The 16769-nt window shown below is 38.0% G+C and overlaps 2 protein-coding genes across 15 annotated transcripts; one reads left to right on the forward strand and one right to left on the reverse strand.

Annotated features, from left to right (window-relative positions):
- Positions 1-3322: 3322 nt before the first annotated feature.
- LOC135581643 (pentatricopeptide repeat-containing protein At4g08210-like) lies at positions 3323-9700 on the reverse strand. 13 transcript variants are annotated; one of them, XM_065165805.1, is made up of 6 exons: positions 7417-7497; positions 7259-7332; positions 6968-7143; positions 4920-6874; positions 3974-4205; positions 3323-3895 (listed from the first exon to the last, which is right to left on the reverse strand). In XM_065165805.1, exons 4-6 carry the CDS (start codon positions 5509-5511, stop codon positions 3613-3615), a joined length of 1107 nt encoding a protein of 368 aa, XP_065021877.1. In that variant the 5' UTR covers positions 5512-6874; positions 6968-7143; positions 7259-7332; positions 7417-7497; the 3' UTR covers positions 3323-3612. The 13 variants fall into 13 exon arrangements, with proteins under 13 accessions (XP_065021877.1, XP_065021876.1, XP_065021875.1 ...); XM_065165804.1 differs by having other exon boundaries at positions 3334-4205; XM_065165803.1 differs by lacking the exons at positions 3323-3895; positions 3974-4205 and having other exon boundaries at positions 5366-5501; positions 6774-6861; positions 7417-9700.
- A 22-nt stretch (positions 9701-9722) lies between these two features.
- LOC135586402 (uncharacterized) lies at positions 9723-13767 on the forward strand. 2 transcript variants are annotated; one of them, XM_065165807.1, is made up of 4 exons: positions 9723-9861; positions 10162-10380; positions 10466-10609; positions 13375-13767. In XM_065165807.1, exons 2-4 carry the CDS (start codon positions 10201-10203, stop codon positions 13516-13518), a joined length of 468 nt encoding a protein of 155 aa, XP_065021879.1. In that variant the 5' UTR covers positions 9723-9861; positions 10162-10200; the 3' UTR covers positions 13519-13767. The 2 variants fall into 2 exon arrangements, with proteins under 2 accessions (XP_065021879.1, XP_065021878.1); XM_065165806.1 differs by having other exon boundaries at positions 9730-9845.
- The last annotated feature ends 3002 nt before the right edge of the window (positions 13768-16769 follow it).

Below are 16769 nucleotides of genomic sequence, written 5' to 3' on the forward strand. Positions count from 1 at the left end.
GAATAAATACTCACTCCCTAAAATTCATGACTTGTCTAATTAAGTGCAAGGTGCATTAGTATTTTTCAAAAATTGATTTGAAATCAGGGTATCATCAATTGAAAATCAAGAATGAAGATATTTCTAAGATCGACTTCAAGATCAGATATGGATACTTGAAATTTTTAATGATGCCATTTGGTCTAACAAATGCACCAACCGCTTTTATAGACTTAATGAAAAATATGAAGTATCTAGATATATTTATGATAATTTTTTTATTGATAATATTTTGATATACTCAGGAGTAATATGTAGAATATTTAAAAGCAAATTTGAGTTTCTTGAATGAAAAATAATTGTATGCAAAGCTTAAGAAGTGTGAATTTTAGCTAAAGAAGATAATATTCTTTAAATTTAATGTATCTAGGAAAAGAATCTTATTTGATCTATCTGAGATAGAAGCAATTAATAATTGACTTGGATTGACTAATGTAATTTAGGTAAGGAGATTACTTGGGATAACATGTTATTATAGAAATTATATGCAAAAATTATCCAAGTTAGTATCACCCCTCACCCAATTAGTAAAAATAAATATTAAATTAGAATGAACTTAGGCTTGTGAAAATAGTTTCCAAGGATTAAAAAAAAAAAAGATTTTAGCTCCAATTCTAGTTGTCTCATTTAGACAAGGAGGATTCAAGTGATACATCCAAAAATGGTATATGATGTATTTTGATGTAAAATGATAGAGTTATAGTTTATGCCTTAACACAACTAAAACATTATGAGAAGAATTATCCAATTCATGATTTAGAATTAGTAGGGTGGATTTGCCCTAAAAATTTGACGATATTATCTTTATGGGATGAAATGTGAAATATACATTGATCATAAAAACTTGAAATATTTCTTTGCTTAAAATTATCTAAATATGAGATAAGGAAGATGGTTGAAGTTAGAAAAAGATTATGATTATGTGATTAACTATCATCTTGGGAAAGAAAATGCAATTGTTGATGCATTGAGTATAAAGTCAGCAAATTTAGTTGCTTTATCAATAGTTCAAAGACTATATAGAAATATAAAAATTTAAATATGAGATGATCTTTAAAAGTTTAATTGGGAGATTAGTAGTGCTATCATTGTAGCCAACCCTTTTGGAAAAAATTAAAGAATTATAAGTTAATGACCCTTATTTGAATAAATTGAAATATGATATTGAGGTAAAAAAAAAAGATTTTTACACTAAAGAAGAGGTAATTAGATTTCGAGATAGATTATATGTACTAGAGAAGGTTGGCCTAAAACATAAAGTTTTAATAAAGAGACACTCATCTCTATACTCAATGGACCTTGGAGCAATCAAGATGTCAAGGAATTTGAAAGAAAACTATTGGTGGCTAGGAATGAAAAAAAGATATGATCCAACTTGTTAAGAAGTGTCTAATCAAACTGAACATCATATGCCAATAGGTACCTTGAGACTATTGCAAATACCCTATCCTAATAGAAATGAGAATAAGTCGATATGGATTTTATTATCGATTTACCTAAGACAGGGAAAGGGACATGATGGTATTTGAGTTATTGTGGATAGATGACCAAGACAATTCATCTCCTATCTATTTGTGCTAACTACTTTATGGACCAATATTCTCAATTATATATCTAGAAGATAATTAAACTATTTAGTGTGTTGATATCCATTGTGTTAAATAGAGATTTCATATTCAAATAGCGAGCAGCATTGAGTGATTTTTTTTTCTTCGTCGAGAAACATCGAGCATCGAGTGACAAATGATGTCACAAAATGAACCGTGGAGTCGAGTAATATCGGAAGATAGAGTAGTGTAAAGTAGTATCAGCGTACTTAGAGTTCTGACAAATGAAATAAGGATCGTGGAAATAAAACTATGATTAGTAATTAAATGATTATAAATAATAAAATTATATTTTATTATTTTTATAAGGGCTACCAATAAAAAACTTAAAAAATATTGATTATATTTCAGCATGAACAAAATATGCTCATCCCTTGTACACAGTAGGGATGCATTAGGTGAAGAAGGTCTATCATATGGAATAAGAGCAAGACAATGAAATTGATCCATCAGTCATGTTTTAGTCGATCTATAGGGTGGTAAACAATGTTAATCTTGGCTTAAAATGATCTCATATGAGGTAGACATTTCAGATTATGTCAAAGACAAATAGATTATGGTTTAATATACAATGTGTCAATTTAATATCATATAAGTAAATTTTTTATCACTTAATCAATTAGCACTTGCAAGGGAATAATCTCATGGATTAACCGTCGAAGGGCCACCGAAAACTCAAGATACTTTGTCAAAAGAGTAGAACAATAGGACAAACGAGAAGTTGTTCGTCATGTGGGCCAAAACAAATCTAACCTTTCTTAAAACCAAATCTAAGAGAATAGATAGATACATGCGATCCCAGTTATGCCGACCAGTGATTTAGCGTCGAGGAATCGGGCCTATGTTACTCTTGTTGCTACCCTCCAAAAGATAACCCTTCTTAAGCTGGCTTATGGCTTCTGTCGTGCTATGTTGCTTTCAGAATGACCCACCCTCATCTTTGTTTTCTTTTCCTAGGGAGGGGGGCAAAGCATCTATCTTGAGGCTACCTGCAAACCCAGGAGTCTTGTCTCTTTGCTCTTTTGCAGCTCCTCTATCTGATGCTTTAATCTTCTTGAAAGACTGGTTTCCGTTGTATTCCAAAGCTAAACAAGAAAGGTAAAGACAAAACACTTACTTGTCTCTAGAAGTAAGAGCAGCAGGGAGATTACTACCGAGACTCCAAATCGAACACAAATGTAAAGCTAGATTAGCAACCTTGGCAGAACGAATCTTTCAAATTTGAATGTGGTTTCTGCTTCTGCCTCATCCTTCCTGCTCAATTCTTCGATATCTGCTTTAGGCCCTTCCTTGGTTATCTAAAGATATGACTTGGGATTCGTCGCAGGTCTTTTTGACTTGGAAATTAAAGTTCTCTAACATTCTCATTTAGAGCAACAACGCCTACATTTTGTCTTTCCTTTTTTCCGAGGATGTTTATCAACGAAAGAATCCTAATTCCACTAGCTTTTCCTCCACTTTTTCCGGTTCCACCTTGTGCAACCGTTGATTTTTCTTGCAGTTATCATGGATACAATAATTGAAGAAGCTTTATTGTAGAAATGAAATAGCTTTAGCTTGAATATATTAACATGTTTCCTCTCCTATTTATACAGATTAGGACGAAGGATACTGTGTACCAGGCAATCCATCTAGTTTTTGGTAGAAAGTCTCATCATTGTTTAGAAGATAACTTCATAATGATTCTCTAAATGCAAATAAAGACCCACTGTCATCGTCTCGTATGAGATATATAATATTCAACAATAAGGTTGCTCCTTTTGCACAAGTTGGATTACAGCTTTTGTTTTTGGAGCAATATCAGATGCTACGTACGTCATTCGATTAGAAGATAACTTGAGCAATGGCAACTCGGATTACAGCTTTTGTTTTTGGAGCAATATCAGATGCTGCATCATTCAAATTAGCGAGGCACAGAGGTCTGTGAAGTTTCAGCAGAGACAAAAGCATGGAGAAAGATGCGAGATCAGCTCCTGTAAATTACAACAAAACAAGGCAGAATAGCTTTAGGATCGAACACGAATAGCTCATCCAAATTTGAGTAGATTCCTGCCATGCCAGCTGCTGAATCATACTCCTCCAAATCATCCTGTTTCCTCTTCACCCTGCCAGCTATAACTCTGCACACCAGCATCGCAGTCTTATCCGATACGTTGTCAGCGGCATCGTGTGCTCTCCCACTGGTAGCCATCGTTCCGATTCTTCCATGTGAATCGATCTTGAATCCATCCCTTACAATGCTGCACAAGCTGCACTTGGGGATAGAGTTGCACAAGTTAGTGGCCCCATCAAGGCCGATGGAGCACATAAAAGTGGTGCAGTGGAACCTCAGGAGCTCATTTCCATCTGCAGTGCACCTCGGGTGCTTCCTTGCTAGCTTGCTGGCCTTGATCTTTATGGAGTCCCGGTAATCTTCAAATCTTGTCAGTGTTCTGTTGGTATTGTGGACCTTTAGGATCCTGTCGATTTTGCAAACTGGTGTTTGCTTCTTTAGCCAACTCGATTGGAATATGATCTCAACTATGTTTCTGCTAGTGTCTTCAGGTCCCAATTCTGATACTGAGGGGGCCAAAATGGTAGAAAGATCAAATAAATACCAAGTTGATTTCATAGCCAAAAGTAAATATACATGGATAATATGCCTGGATTGGTCACAGGTGGATGAAGCGAAGAAAATTAGAAATATACATGGATACTTTGCTTTCCAGGAGAATAGTTGAGATGCTAGGGAAGAAAGGAAATCGAACCTAAATAGGTATAAGGGCATTGCCAGTAAGTTGATCAAATTCCATGAACAGAGAACTAGCAACATTCTAGCAGTCGAGGCCAGAACCTCAGAATTCGAATCGAGTTATTAGCAAAGATTTAGTATGCTGTGTTTGTGAGATATGCTGTATATCTCCTATGTTAAGAATTCAAAAGCACATTTTCATGACAAGCATGGCAACCCCAGAAACTCATATAAAAGTATGGCAGGTAGCTCATAGATTTTTTATGTTCGGAAATAACATTTTGCTTCTTCTTAAATCATCAGTCATCAATTTCCAAACAGACTTTTGAGATCACATGGATCTTAAATTTGTGTAGCAACAAAAAAAGGTGCAATTTCCAAAAGACTTTTATAAGATTCACAGCTAATTTTGAGCAAAGAGGGATGAGGAGGCTTGAGAAGGACAACAAAAGAAACACTGCTAAATAAAGAAAAGGAACAAAGGAAAGAGAGAATGTAGTGATTAAATGATGCAAACTAAGAAGGGGAAGAGAACATTCTACCTGCATGCCTCACCGCCTGGTGAATCTCCAGACTCTCAGCTTTCACAAAAATCTCTCCACAGTCAGGGCAGGTACAGATTGTCGTCCCCAGAGAGGAATCCCTTGACAGCATACTTATGGGATCGACCACCATGTGACACTCATAACAGCCATAAAGCCTCCTACGATGCATTCGCCTGAAAGAGCCACCAACAGAAGAAGTAGAAGAAGAGGAGGCAGCCACAGAAGCAGCAGAATGAGAGGAGGGCTTGGAAACAACTCCATTGATCTCACTCAAGGGCTGTTTCTTGGTTCCTTCACCACCATTACCATTACCACTACCACTACCACCACCTGATGCTGCAGCATTTTTCTTGCAAGGCTCAGCTAAGACCGTCTCTGGCCTCTGCATGTCCCTCAGCTTGCAAATAGACCCAGAGCATCCCATCCGCATGCTGTGCCCATTGTTCCTTTCTCCTGGTTGGTGATGCTTGCATGTGAAGAAGCTTCTAAGTGCTCCCTTAGCAAACGGGCTCTGTGCTTCCTGTTGGAGGCTTCTCTCTTCTTCCTTTCGGGTCTGCTTCTCCCTGGCTCTCCTGGCTTCTGCTGCCATTAGAGAAGGGGAAGCTCGAGTTATTCTTCCGCAAAATAAGTGCTGGTGGTGGCCTGCTGATGCCTTTGTAGTGGATGGTGGAGTGATGTCAGGGAGGAGGAGGGGCTTCGATGCAAGGAGTGATGGGTGCTACTATTTTTTTAATGGTGAAGCTTCAAAGGAGGTAATTTCTACAGTTTTCTTCGAGCTGCTTACATAACTTTCTGCAGGTTGACACTAGGAAACTGCATCCAACTCAGGGATCCAAAATGGAACAGGGAATGGTCCTCATGGGACCTGCTTTGCCTGTTAAAGTTCATGTGCTTACTCATTGCAGGCATCACCAGGGGGTAGCACAGGGAATAAAGCAGGCAGGGAGAAAGCTTTTCTTTCAGAAAAATTCTACCTCTTTAGAAACCTGGAATCAATTCCCGAGGTGCCACTTGGTGTTTAGCTACTCAATTCAAAGCGACAACTTGCCGTCCTTAATTCAGCAGTCATAATGTATGTTTCCTTGAGGATATGTATGATCTTTAGATCCTTGATGTCGTGCAAAAGCAGTCAATGGCTTCTTCAAACTTTCTTTTAACTTGCTTTTTTGTTGCTTGTAATAGGCAACAAGATTTGATGCACTGATTGGTCCGCGGGTGTGGTGGTTATTTTGTTTTCTTTCTTTCTTTATTTTTTTCTTTTTTCGTCCTGATTTTTTTTATATTAAAAATATTTTAGTAGATAATTATATTTCCATCCTGATTTTATTTTAGTAGATAATTGCCCTCTCTTGGCTTGAAGGATAAGCTAGTAAGATGATAGCCATGAATACCCAATCCATCTAGGTAGGTCCTCAGGAAGGGAAGTGTGACAGTATCCCTCCCAAGCAATGTAGTGCTTGACATTAGAAGAATGACTATTTTGCCCAAAAAAATAATAGCAATTTAATTTTACCCAGATTACCTTAGGTATCCAAGAGACACTAAGAGAGTGGCGAAAGAAGATAATCCTACCAGTCTGAGATTAAAAGGATCCCTGCCAGCAGGCAAGTCTATCATTGACAAGCTGGATAATATAGTAGTGGGATGATAACTGGACAATCTTCTTGATGGAACCTCTCCTCAGCAGTAGTACGGCCAGACTGTACAGAGACTTGGGATTTAGTTGTTTCCCACTTGATAAACCTCGATCAGGTACTTCCAATCAGTTCATTCTTGTGTTAAAATGTTGAATACATAGGAAAAGTCATTGATGATGTTGAAAAAACTTAGCAGTCAAGAGAATGACAGTACCTTAGACATGATAGACATCAGAAGATTCGAACGATGATGCCGATGTTGGAATTATAAGAGACGCATCCTGCTTCACACCATGGATGCCCTGAAATGATGTTCTTACGGATCACAATTTTCTGGTGTCAGTGAACATGTTTAGCTCATGGCCAATATATTCTCTGGAAAGGAAGAAAAATGCAACAAAATAGAACCTTTTCAATGTTCAAAAAGTTTGTAGGACAACTCCAACTGACGAAGGCTACTCAAGAGAATGTTGGCAACCACACATGTGAAGTACCAAAACTTTTTTCTTATGCAAGTCAAAATCTTTGGGCATGATTGACAACTATACCCATTCGTTCGCATCATTTCTCGAGTGGCTATTAACCTACAATGGTAAGAGATATTAGAAACTAAATAGCAGAAAAAATAGCATTATTTCTAGTGGTCATATAGATGAAATTATTAGTGCAAACAAAATATTCAGCAAGAGTATGATTTGCCTGTCTACTTGTTCCACGAGCCATCACCATGATATACCCTTTATCCTTTCCACACCTCAGAAGATTCAAGCGTCCTGTAGATATATAAAATTCTATACTTGTTGAAAGAAAAAAATTTTCCACTAAGACCTACTTGGTTTGACTTAAAAATTCTGTACCTTTCTGAGAGCTTTTGGGTAAAGCATTGTTCCAGAATGCAGGCTTTCTAAACATGTCTATTCTTCCCAGAAACTAACAAATGCAATCCACAATATTCAGGATGGCAAGGAGATATAGATATCATTGAGTCCTAACTTGGACCCAGCTTTTTCCAGCATCCTTAATATTCATTCTTCTGCTTAACTCTCTAAACTTAGCTGAAACATCCGAAAAACCCTGGCTAGCATAAATATTAGGCAATGTAATGTACCCTGATGTATCACATGATATAGATTGAAACAAGTCAACCTGAGCAAGCTTGCCAAGTTCTGAATTTTGATGAATCTGACAACTGCTAAGCAAAGAGTTATGTGCAGTTTCATCATGCCGATAAGGCATCACAGAAATCATCTCCCTAGCCTCTTCAAACAATCCGGCTCTGCATAAAATGTCTATCATGCAATGATAATGCTCTATCCATGGTTTCAAGCCATGCCGATCTTCCATGGACTTGAAAATCCTGCATGAATCTGCAACCAGGCCGGCATGTCTGCAGGCTGAAAGAACACTCAGGAAAGTGATCTCATTTGGTTCCACCCCTGCTTTTATCATCTCCCGGAAAAGCTTCAGTGCTTCTGTTGCCTTCCCATTACTCCCACATCCAGTTATTATCCCAGTCCAGCAGACAGTATCCTTTTCAACTTCAGACTCAAATACCTTGAAGCCATCATCAATCTCACCACATTTCGAGTACATATCAATTAACGAAGTAACAGTGATGCTTTCTGATTCAAACCCTCCCTTAACAATATATGCATGAACCTGTTTTCCACCTTGAACCCACGGAATAACCGAACAAGCTTTAAGAATGTTTGATACCAGAAAGTGGTCCACCTTGATTTTCAAGCGAATCACTTCTCTAAACACATTAAATACCAACTCATTTGACCCTTCTCGCAAACAGCTGGTGATTAGTCCAGTCCATGCAATTACATCCTTGTGAGAGAGATCGTGAAACAATCTAAATGCATCTACTAAATTCCCACATCTTGAATAAAGATCTACCAGATTGCTGCCAACAATATGGTTTCTGTGGAATCCACTAATAATGATCAAACTGTGGACTTGAAGACCAATTCGCATATTATGTAAGTTAATGCAAAGCTGTAGAGCACTTGAAAAGGTAAAATGATCAAGCTGAGTGCCTGATCTGTAGATCTCTGACATCAGATCAAGTGCATGTGCAGTGTATCCGTTACCAACAAATCCAGAAAACATGGAATTTAGTAGGGGTAATCTGTCAGTAAGACCTTTGTAGTTCATGCACTCGTCATATTGCTTTATTGCCTCATTTATTTGGCCACATTTGGAGTACATATCAATCAGCGAGGAGAGAATAAAGCATCTGAAGAGAAAACCAGATTTAATGATGTAGTTATGAATCTGCTTTCCCATTTTCAAAAAAGTTAAGACCCCACATATTTTTAGAGCACAGGGAATCGTATAATGGTCAAGCTTAAAACCCTTTGAGTGCATCAAATAAACATAATCTAATGCTTTTGGGCTTTCCATTTCTGCAAACCCAGAGATCATGGTGTTGTATGAGATGGCATCCGGTTTAGAAAACTGATAAAATAGGTTCTCTGCCTCGAATGCGCTGCCTTTTCTGAAATACCCAGCAATCATCGTATTCCATGAGGTAGAGTTGGCCTGAGAGAGCTCATCAAACACAAATCGGGCTTCACTGAAACTCCCACATTTGATATACATATCAACAACAGCGTTCATCAGGACCACATCTGATTGCAATCGATTGTTCAAAACATGTCTGTGGATCCACCTGCCCAACTCATGATTGCCAACAACGGCACAAGCTTTCAAGGCGGCGGAATAAGTATAGCCATTGGGTTCTTCAGATCCGTGATTCAACATCCGGGTAAAAGTTTCGATAGCCAAGTCAGGATGGCCAGCACGAGTTTGTGCTGAAATCAAGGTGGTCCAAGAGACCACATTCCGGTGAGGCATTTCACCGAACAGCCTCTGTGCGCCATCAAGGAACCCAGAGGCCCCGTACATATCGATGAGATGATTCGCGATAAGGACGTCGGGACAGAGGCCCCGTTTCAATAGCTGCGAGTGGATCGACATACCTTCCTGAATGGCCAGGACTCGACCACAGTGGCGTAAAGCGCTTGTGATTGCGTCAACGTCCAAGACCCGTCCAAAGAACCCGAGAGGGCGGGTGGCCGAAGAGCTCCATGTCCTGGCTGCATTCAAGGCATTTGGTACTCCGATCGAACGCATCTCCCAACTTCCACGCCCCGACGACTTCGTGGGCACGTCTTTTCTCTATGGGCAACGCGAGGGGCGACACCATGGACGGACGACGTCCAAGATGAAGTCTCGAGACGACATCAACTTGGATCTCTCGCTCGCCATGTCTCGTTCCGTTGGGCGCGAACACAGTATATATTTAATTCAATAGCTGATTTTGTAAAGGAAACCAGTTATTTCTTGGGTCATCGGTAATATTGTGCATCGTATTTAAACCCCTATGAAATAGTTTGATGTCTATTATTTTTATCATATATTTAGTATAGAATTGTTGTACGTAGCCCGAGAAGTGGGTATAGCAGTTGGCTTTCAATTTGGCGACTATTAAAATAATAATAATAATAATAATAATAATAATAATAATAATAATAATAATAATAATAATAATAATAATAATAATAATAACAATATGCACCACTGGTGTCCAACAGCCCGTTCCGTCGTCTCCTCCCCCCTTTGTCGACGAACAAATGGCGTTGGACTCCGCGAAGAGATCACTGGAGGCGGCGGCCGAAGAGATCCTCCCGACCCCCGCCCTCGACGCCCTCCCTTCCAAGTTCTACGACGCCTTCATCCTCCGCGGCCTCCGCGTCGACCTCGTCGAGCCCGGCCACCTTCTCTGCTCCATGACCGTCCCTCCACGTCTCCTCGTGAGCCACCCCTCCCTTCGTTTCCTCCTTTTCCGTTGCAATCTTCTCCTATTTTGATCCGATGCGCTTTCCCACGTCTCTGCAGAACACGGGAAACTTCCTGCACGGCGGCGCCACCGCGTCCCTGGTGGATCTGGTCGGCTCCGCTGCCTTCTATACTGCCGGAGCTCAGTCGAGGGGTGTGCCTATGGAGATCGGAATCTCCTACTTGGATGCCGCCTTTGCCAACGTAAGTTCGTCGATCGCAAGCTTAATTTGTTCGTTTTTTATGAGAATTTTGGTACTTGATGGTGTTATAACTCTTCTCTTGTGATTGATTCCTTCTTTATGGGAAGGATCCCTTCAGTTTGGGGTTGAAATTTCTTTTTCCTCCTGGATTGTTTTGTGCCTTTGTTGCAGTATGTGCTCAACTGTAAATCTTTATGAGAAGGCTACAGTATAGACTGTGTGATGAGAGGACTCTCTGTTTAACAAATTCTTGGGACTTGCTTTGCTTGAATTTTTATTATATGTGGTTAAAAGATAAAAGGAAAAAAAAATTTCTGAAAGCAAGTATTATCGTTGCTCCTTTAATACAACAGGTTCAACGGCAACCTGAAAGACTAGGGTTTGAGTCATAGAAAAAACTTCTTTGGATGTTTTAAAGGTAAGACTACAACCATGTCGAGATCTTATATTAGTGGGAGCCTCGGACACGTACTCAAATAAGTATCTATAGTCAGATAAAAAAAATCCTTGTCTGCCGTAAGGAGTAGAAAGTGTTGAATTGAGGAATAGGTTATGAAAATGATTGATTTTATTCATGAAGGAGATAAAATCAATCATTTAATCATGAATTGAGGAATAGGTTAGGAATAGGTTATGAATTGATGGAGAGATTTTTCTTAATCATGCACTCAAATCATTTAATCATATTAGTTCTTTAAATATGAGATTGATTTGAGTATGAGATTGATTCTCAAATCTGTGATTGATTGAGGATATAAGGAAGCAGGGATGATGTTCCATATGTGCCTTTATCATGATCTTTTATCATGCCCCCACAAGATTGAGTTTCTGTCAAAGATACCAATCTTAGATCGATGTAACTAAAATATCTTATGGGCGAGAGGCTTTGAAGGAGTCTGCTAGTTGATCATAAGTTGATGTCTGACAACTTGACCTCTGATGAAGTGGAAGTCAATGACAATGTCTTTCATACATGAGCGGAACACTAGATTGGTACTGAGGAAGATGGCAGGCGGATGTTGTGATTTGGTTGAAGTCCGTCGGCTTGATTTCTGGAGCACTGTGAGCAACGGGATGGTCGTCAGAATTGGCAACACTATACACCTCTGAGGATAAGGGGGCTGAGAGGAGGCAGCGAGTGCTCGGCCTCAAAGATTGAGCGCTGGAGAACTCGACGAAGATCGAGCACTATGCAACCTGGGCACTAGAGAACTCGACGGAGATTGGCCCACGACCGGAGGATGGTAGTAGCAACAGGAGGATAGCAGTAGAGGAGGTCGCCAAAGGAGTAGCACCAGCGAGAGGCTGGCGGAGGGCCACAGCGAAGCGAGGTTGTTGGCGCAGGGAGGTTGTTGAAGCAAGTGGCTGTAGAGAAAGTCGTCGGTGTAGTGTCACGAACTTAGTTGGTTTTGCCTAAGTCGTGCGGCACCCTTACATGTCCGTCCGCAAAGGTCAACATCTCCGAAACCTCCTATGGTTCCTTAGAACCTACAAAAGAGAAAATATGTTAAAGAAAACGTTTCACTCGGGATCCACAAGCAACCATTTCAGTAAACACTTTATAGCCAATGAAAATTATGACCATAGGCTTCGTAAGTTCTAAACGGTCACACAACAAAAGGTCCAAGATGATACACTATATACTGATATGCTCACAAGTGCCCACATGACAATCTTCATTTACAAGCCTAAAGTGGCTACCAAAGCCAACAAAAAATGGGGCTGCCAAGCCTATTGTCAGCTCTCTACATGTTCTGCAAACTGTAAAGCATGAACAAAATTGAAAGGCATGGATATACATAAGCATCACATCAAACATCCCCGTTTACAACTTTGCCCATGACAGTAGGGAGGAGAGGGAAAGATGACTGTGAAATTGAAACTTGGAACCGGGTTTGGGGTGGAGGATAGAGTGGCGGTCGACGAGGCAGAGGTGCCAAGGCCTGAAGCAAAAAGATGGGAGGAGGAGGGTGCGGTCGACGCCGAGGATGAGGCGGCCAATGCAGCACTCGATGTAGAGATGAGCACTCTAGAAGAGAGCGCTTGGGGCAGAGAGCGGTAGTCAACGGAGTTGAAACGTCGGAGAAGATGTTGACTTAGGGAGGAGGAGGCTGTCGGCTGCAAAAAGGTAGATCAGGGGAGAAGAGGTGGGCGCACGACTCACTTGAAGTCCACCAATGAGGAAGATCAGCGACGGTCAAGCAGTAGTGGTGAGGAGTTGCAATGAAGATTAAGGGTAGCTTTCAGTGTCCAGATATTTAAAAACCTAGTAGATGGTAAAACCATAATCATCTGATTTACTTGAGAACCAACGGCTGTGTCCTTGAGGTCCATAAGGTGTGCTTTTTTGGACTTAAATTCAACTCTGAGTTTTTCGAAAAGAATATGCTCCATTATTTTCAATCATATAAGGAGAAGCATTTTTGCTATGTATGATTAGATGTGTGCTCTTGAAGTTGAAACTCAGTATTAGTAAGAGGGGTATTCTGTCAAATTTGATCAAAAAAGCTTAATTGTTTAATTTAAATGAAATTCCTTCACGATTTTGTATCACGTGAATGACTCTCAACATTCTTGATTTCAGTCTTCTACCTCCTGATTATTTTTTTCTTGGATTAAACTATTCTATTTTGGAAGGAACTATGCTGGATTTGTTACTAGTTGCAGCAAGTTTAGATTTCTACCTTGGCTTTGAACTCTTTATGTGATTTATGTGCTTTAGTAATTGATGCAAAATGTCTGGTTGGTTGGTTGGTTGGTTACCAGGAAGAAATTGAGATCGAGGCCAAGATTTTGCGAGCTGGGAAGGCCGTTGGGGTAGTCAATGTAGAGCTTCGAAAGAAGAAGACAAGAAAGATCGTGGCAAATGCACGTTATACCAAGTATCTTGCTCCATCAAGTAATTTATGAGGTGTTTTAACTAATCTTTCTTTTGATACTAGTATCGTCACCTAAATGCTGGTAACAATTACATTGTTGTAGGGTTTAACATCCCATGTTCTAAGTACGTTGTTGTGTAGGAATAAAGTAATATATGATTTAGTGTCTAAAGACTGTACGAATAAAGTAGGTTATGATTTAATGTCTAAAGACTTGATATTGTCATGATATTATTAGTATTTTTTTCATACATTTAATGAGTTATTTGACTATGGTGAATCTTGTGTTTTTTTTCATTTTATTTGACATGTGCTATGTTGAAGGCTTGCATGACTTGGGTTGTGAGGTTTAACATAGTTTAATAATTAATTATATAGTTTTATGTCATGTATCAAAAACCATGAATCATGATTTGATTCTTCTTAAAGATGTATAGTAGTATAGTGATTGAGCATTATATATTTATTATATAAATTTAATGTCAAACTAGATTCTTAATAGTTCTCTTACCATAGGCTTATATCCTATTTGCAGATTCCAAAGATAGTGAATCTTCAAACCTGTAAAGGGTTGACATTTAAGTCTACCAAGACACAGGCTATGAGATTTTTTTTTTTTTTTGATAATAGTCTTAGTAAGAGAATTAGAAAGATCATTTTTATTAAAATGGATTGATTTTCATGAATATTATATAAATAATAGTGGTGTACTATTATCCTATTAGAAATGTACTTTAAGAACATTGTCCATTCGATGGCGTTGGTTCCCTAAGCTTAGTATATACTTGAGTTTCATAGTTATTTTTATTTCCTATATGAATGATGGAGTACAGTAAAAGAATATGAAAGAAAAGAAAAGAGAAAGTGTGACTTGTGAAATGTGATATGATTCTTGTTATGGTTATGTAATATGCATTAAATATGTTATGCTCTTTATTAGAATATTATTATTTTATGACATGCAAGTAGAGTAAATGTTTGAATAAGTATGTATTATGAATGATTGATATGTTAGCTTTTTTACATATGATTAATACATATTAATTATGAATTATTTATTGTGATACTCTTATTAATCTGTTAATCTTCTTTGTTGATGCTCTAAGCATGCATGCCATAGATACTTATATTTATTAATATGGGAACAGCATATTAATGCTTGTGGTCATTATTGTAAAATAAAATTCAGTGGATGTTTTCAAGGAAACAAAACTATTAAGTTTCTGCAATTGCAAGTTTTGGTTCACCTCTCTAATAGCTACAAAATTAATGTAAAACTTTTTTAGTTGCAAAATGGACACCAAACATGGCTTGTAAAGCAAATTTGGAGTGATAGATAGTATACTAAGCACAACATGTGATAGATCGCAATTCATGAGAAAGAAAGTATTTCCTATTCGTTTAAACTCGCTTGCATTCATTTCGGTGCACTGTTTGGCTCTATGTTGTTGCACATCATCCCAAGCAAGCAAACAAGAGAAGGTTGTCGAACTTGTATTCTTCTTACAAAGGATTGTGAAGGGAGTTGCAAACTTTGACCGTAAAATCATAAGCTCCTAAAATTCATAAAAAAAATAATAATAATCTTAAGATACATAAATGTACCTGTAAGAATTTACAAATAAATTTTTAAGAATTAGTGACTCTCATATATTTGTAATTTAATAATTACCTTTTTGTTAAAGTGAATGTATAAATAAATTATAATGTATCTTATTTAAATAAATAATAAATTTATTGTTTTATTTTTTTTTTTCCAGGTTTACATTGATGACTCAAATTGACCGAGCTCTATGGATTTATTACTTGTGAGCCGACGATGAATAGTTGACATGGGGATAATTTAAAAGACCCATTCGACAAAAAATTTACCTAATGGGATACTTTGAAGAATAGTGAAAAAGATGACATATCTTGTATCAAGGATAAGATCAATTGATAGAAGAGTATACAAACGAGTTTTGACAATAAACAACGACACTTGGAATATTCCTCGGCAGTCAATTAATGATAAAGTTTACCGCTAGTTTGCATGCCTAGATCAACATTGAATTGAGCGTTTTCAAGGTTCATAATATCTCAAGTGCTTATTAGACAACTATAACAATCAAAAGAAAGAACTGAACTCACAGAGAGAGAACTATAGCGAAGGCCGAAGAGGACTCCTCTAAGACCAAGAAAAAATTCGGAAATAACAAGAATCCTTCTTGCTCAAAGAAAAGAAAAGGAACCACTTATATGATTATTGTAAAATTATAGGACATATAAGCGAGAAGTGCTGGAAAGTTCACTCTAAACTCTTTTCAAAATAGTTAAAGAAAATAACCAAAGTCGATGGGCGCTAATTGATCATGTGGATCCAAGTCTATAACATATGGTGAGGTCAAAGGCCACAGACTCGAGATTATCATTGAATCTAAAGGTTTGCGTAAGAGTTATTCAACTAAGCAAGAAGTCATTGATACTATAATCAACAATGACAGTTAAAAGAACTCCATCTCAATAAGCTTGATCCAAAAGCTTAGCCTACAAACCACACCTCATTCGAACTCATATCAGTTAGGTTGGATCAGAAAAGACATGGGATGAAGATATATCGACATTGCAAATTTTGCTTCACCATCACCAGCAAATACATCGATGATGTATTGTATGAAGTGGTACTCTCTAATATATGTTTAAGTAATCTTCAAAAGTTTGTACTAATAATATGAGTTCCTAATGGATAGGTTAAATTTCATTGTTAAGGGAGAAAAGAGTGGATATGTAATCGATCTCATGACAATCAGCCTAGTAAGAAGGATAGAGAAGGCATGCCAAAAATTGTTGCTAATCATCCAACTTGTCAAGGTAGGAATATAGGCCTAGCTTTATTAGCAACATGTAAGAAAGAGGATGATAGAAAGTTACAGAAACTCATCAATAGGTATCCAAACTATTTTACTAGAAATAACTCATCAGTAGAGCACAAAATATAGCTCATCTCTGATGCACCACTACTGAATCTCAACAAGTATAGGAACTCAGTTTTGGAGGTTGAAGAAATTAGCAACAAGTGGCAGAGTCAATCGAGAACAGTGTCATCAAGCCGAGTTGGTCCCGTTGGTATGATTCTAAGATGGATGGAGGATAGCTCATGTATAATAACCTAGCTATGATTCTAAGATGATTAGTACCATCTTTTTATTTTTTAAAAAAAATATAATTAATTATCAAAATTAAATATTTTTTAATAGGTTCTATGATGGAGTGTAACTTTATCAAAATTCAGTAAAACAACTC

The sequence above is a fragment of the Musa acuminata genome, chromosome BXJ3-9 (genome assembly GCF_036884655.1).
Source record: "Musa acuminata AAA Group cultivar baxijiao chromosome BXJ3-9, Cavendish_Baxijiao_AAA, whole genome shotgun sequence".
Lineage (NCBI taxonomy): Eukaryota > Viridiplantae > Streptophyta > Magnoliopsida > Zingiberales > Musaceae > Musa > Musa acuminata.

Bases quoted from the DNA above. Each gene is read 5' to 3' on its own strand.
- LOC135581643 (XM_065165803.1), bottom strand. From the start codon at position 9,700: ATGCGTTCGATCGGAGTACCAAATGCCTTGAATGCAGCCAGGACATGG.
- LOC135586402 (XM_065165806.1), top strand. From the start codon at position 9,792: ATGAAGTCTCGAGACGACATCAACTTGGATCTCTCGCTCGCCATGTCT. The intron at 10,381-10,465 runs GTGAGCCACCCC...ACGTCTCTGCAG, and splicing joins CCGTCCCTCCACGTCTCCTC to AACACGGGAAACTTCCTGCA. The intron at 10,610-13,374 runs GTAAGTTCGTCG...GTTGGTTACCAG, and splicing joins TGGATGCCGCCTTTGCCAAC to GAAGAAATTGAGATCGAGGC.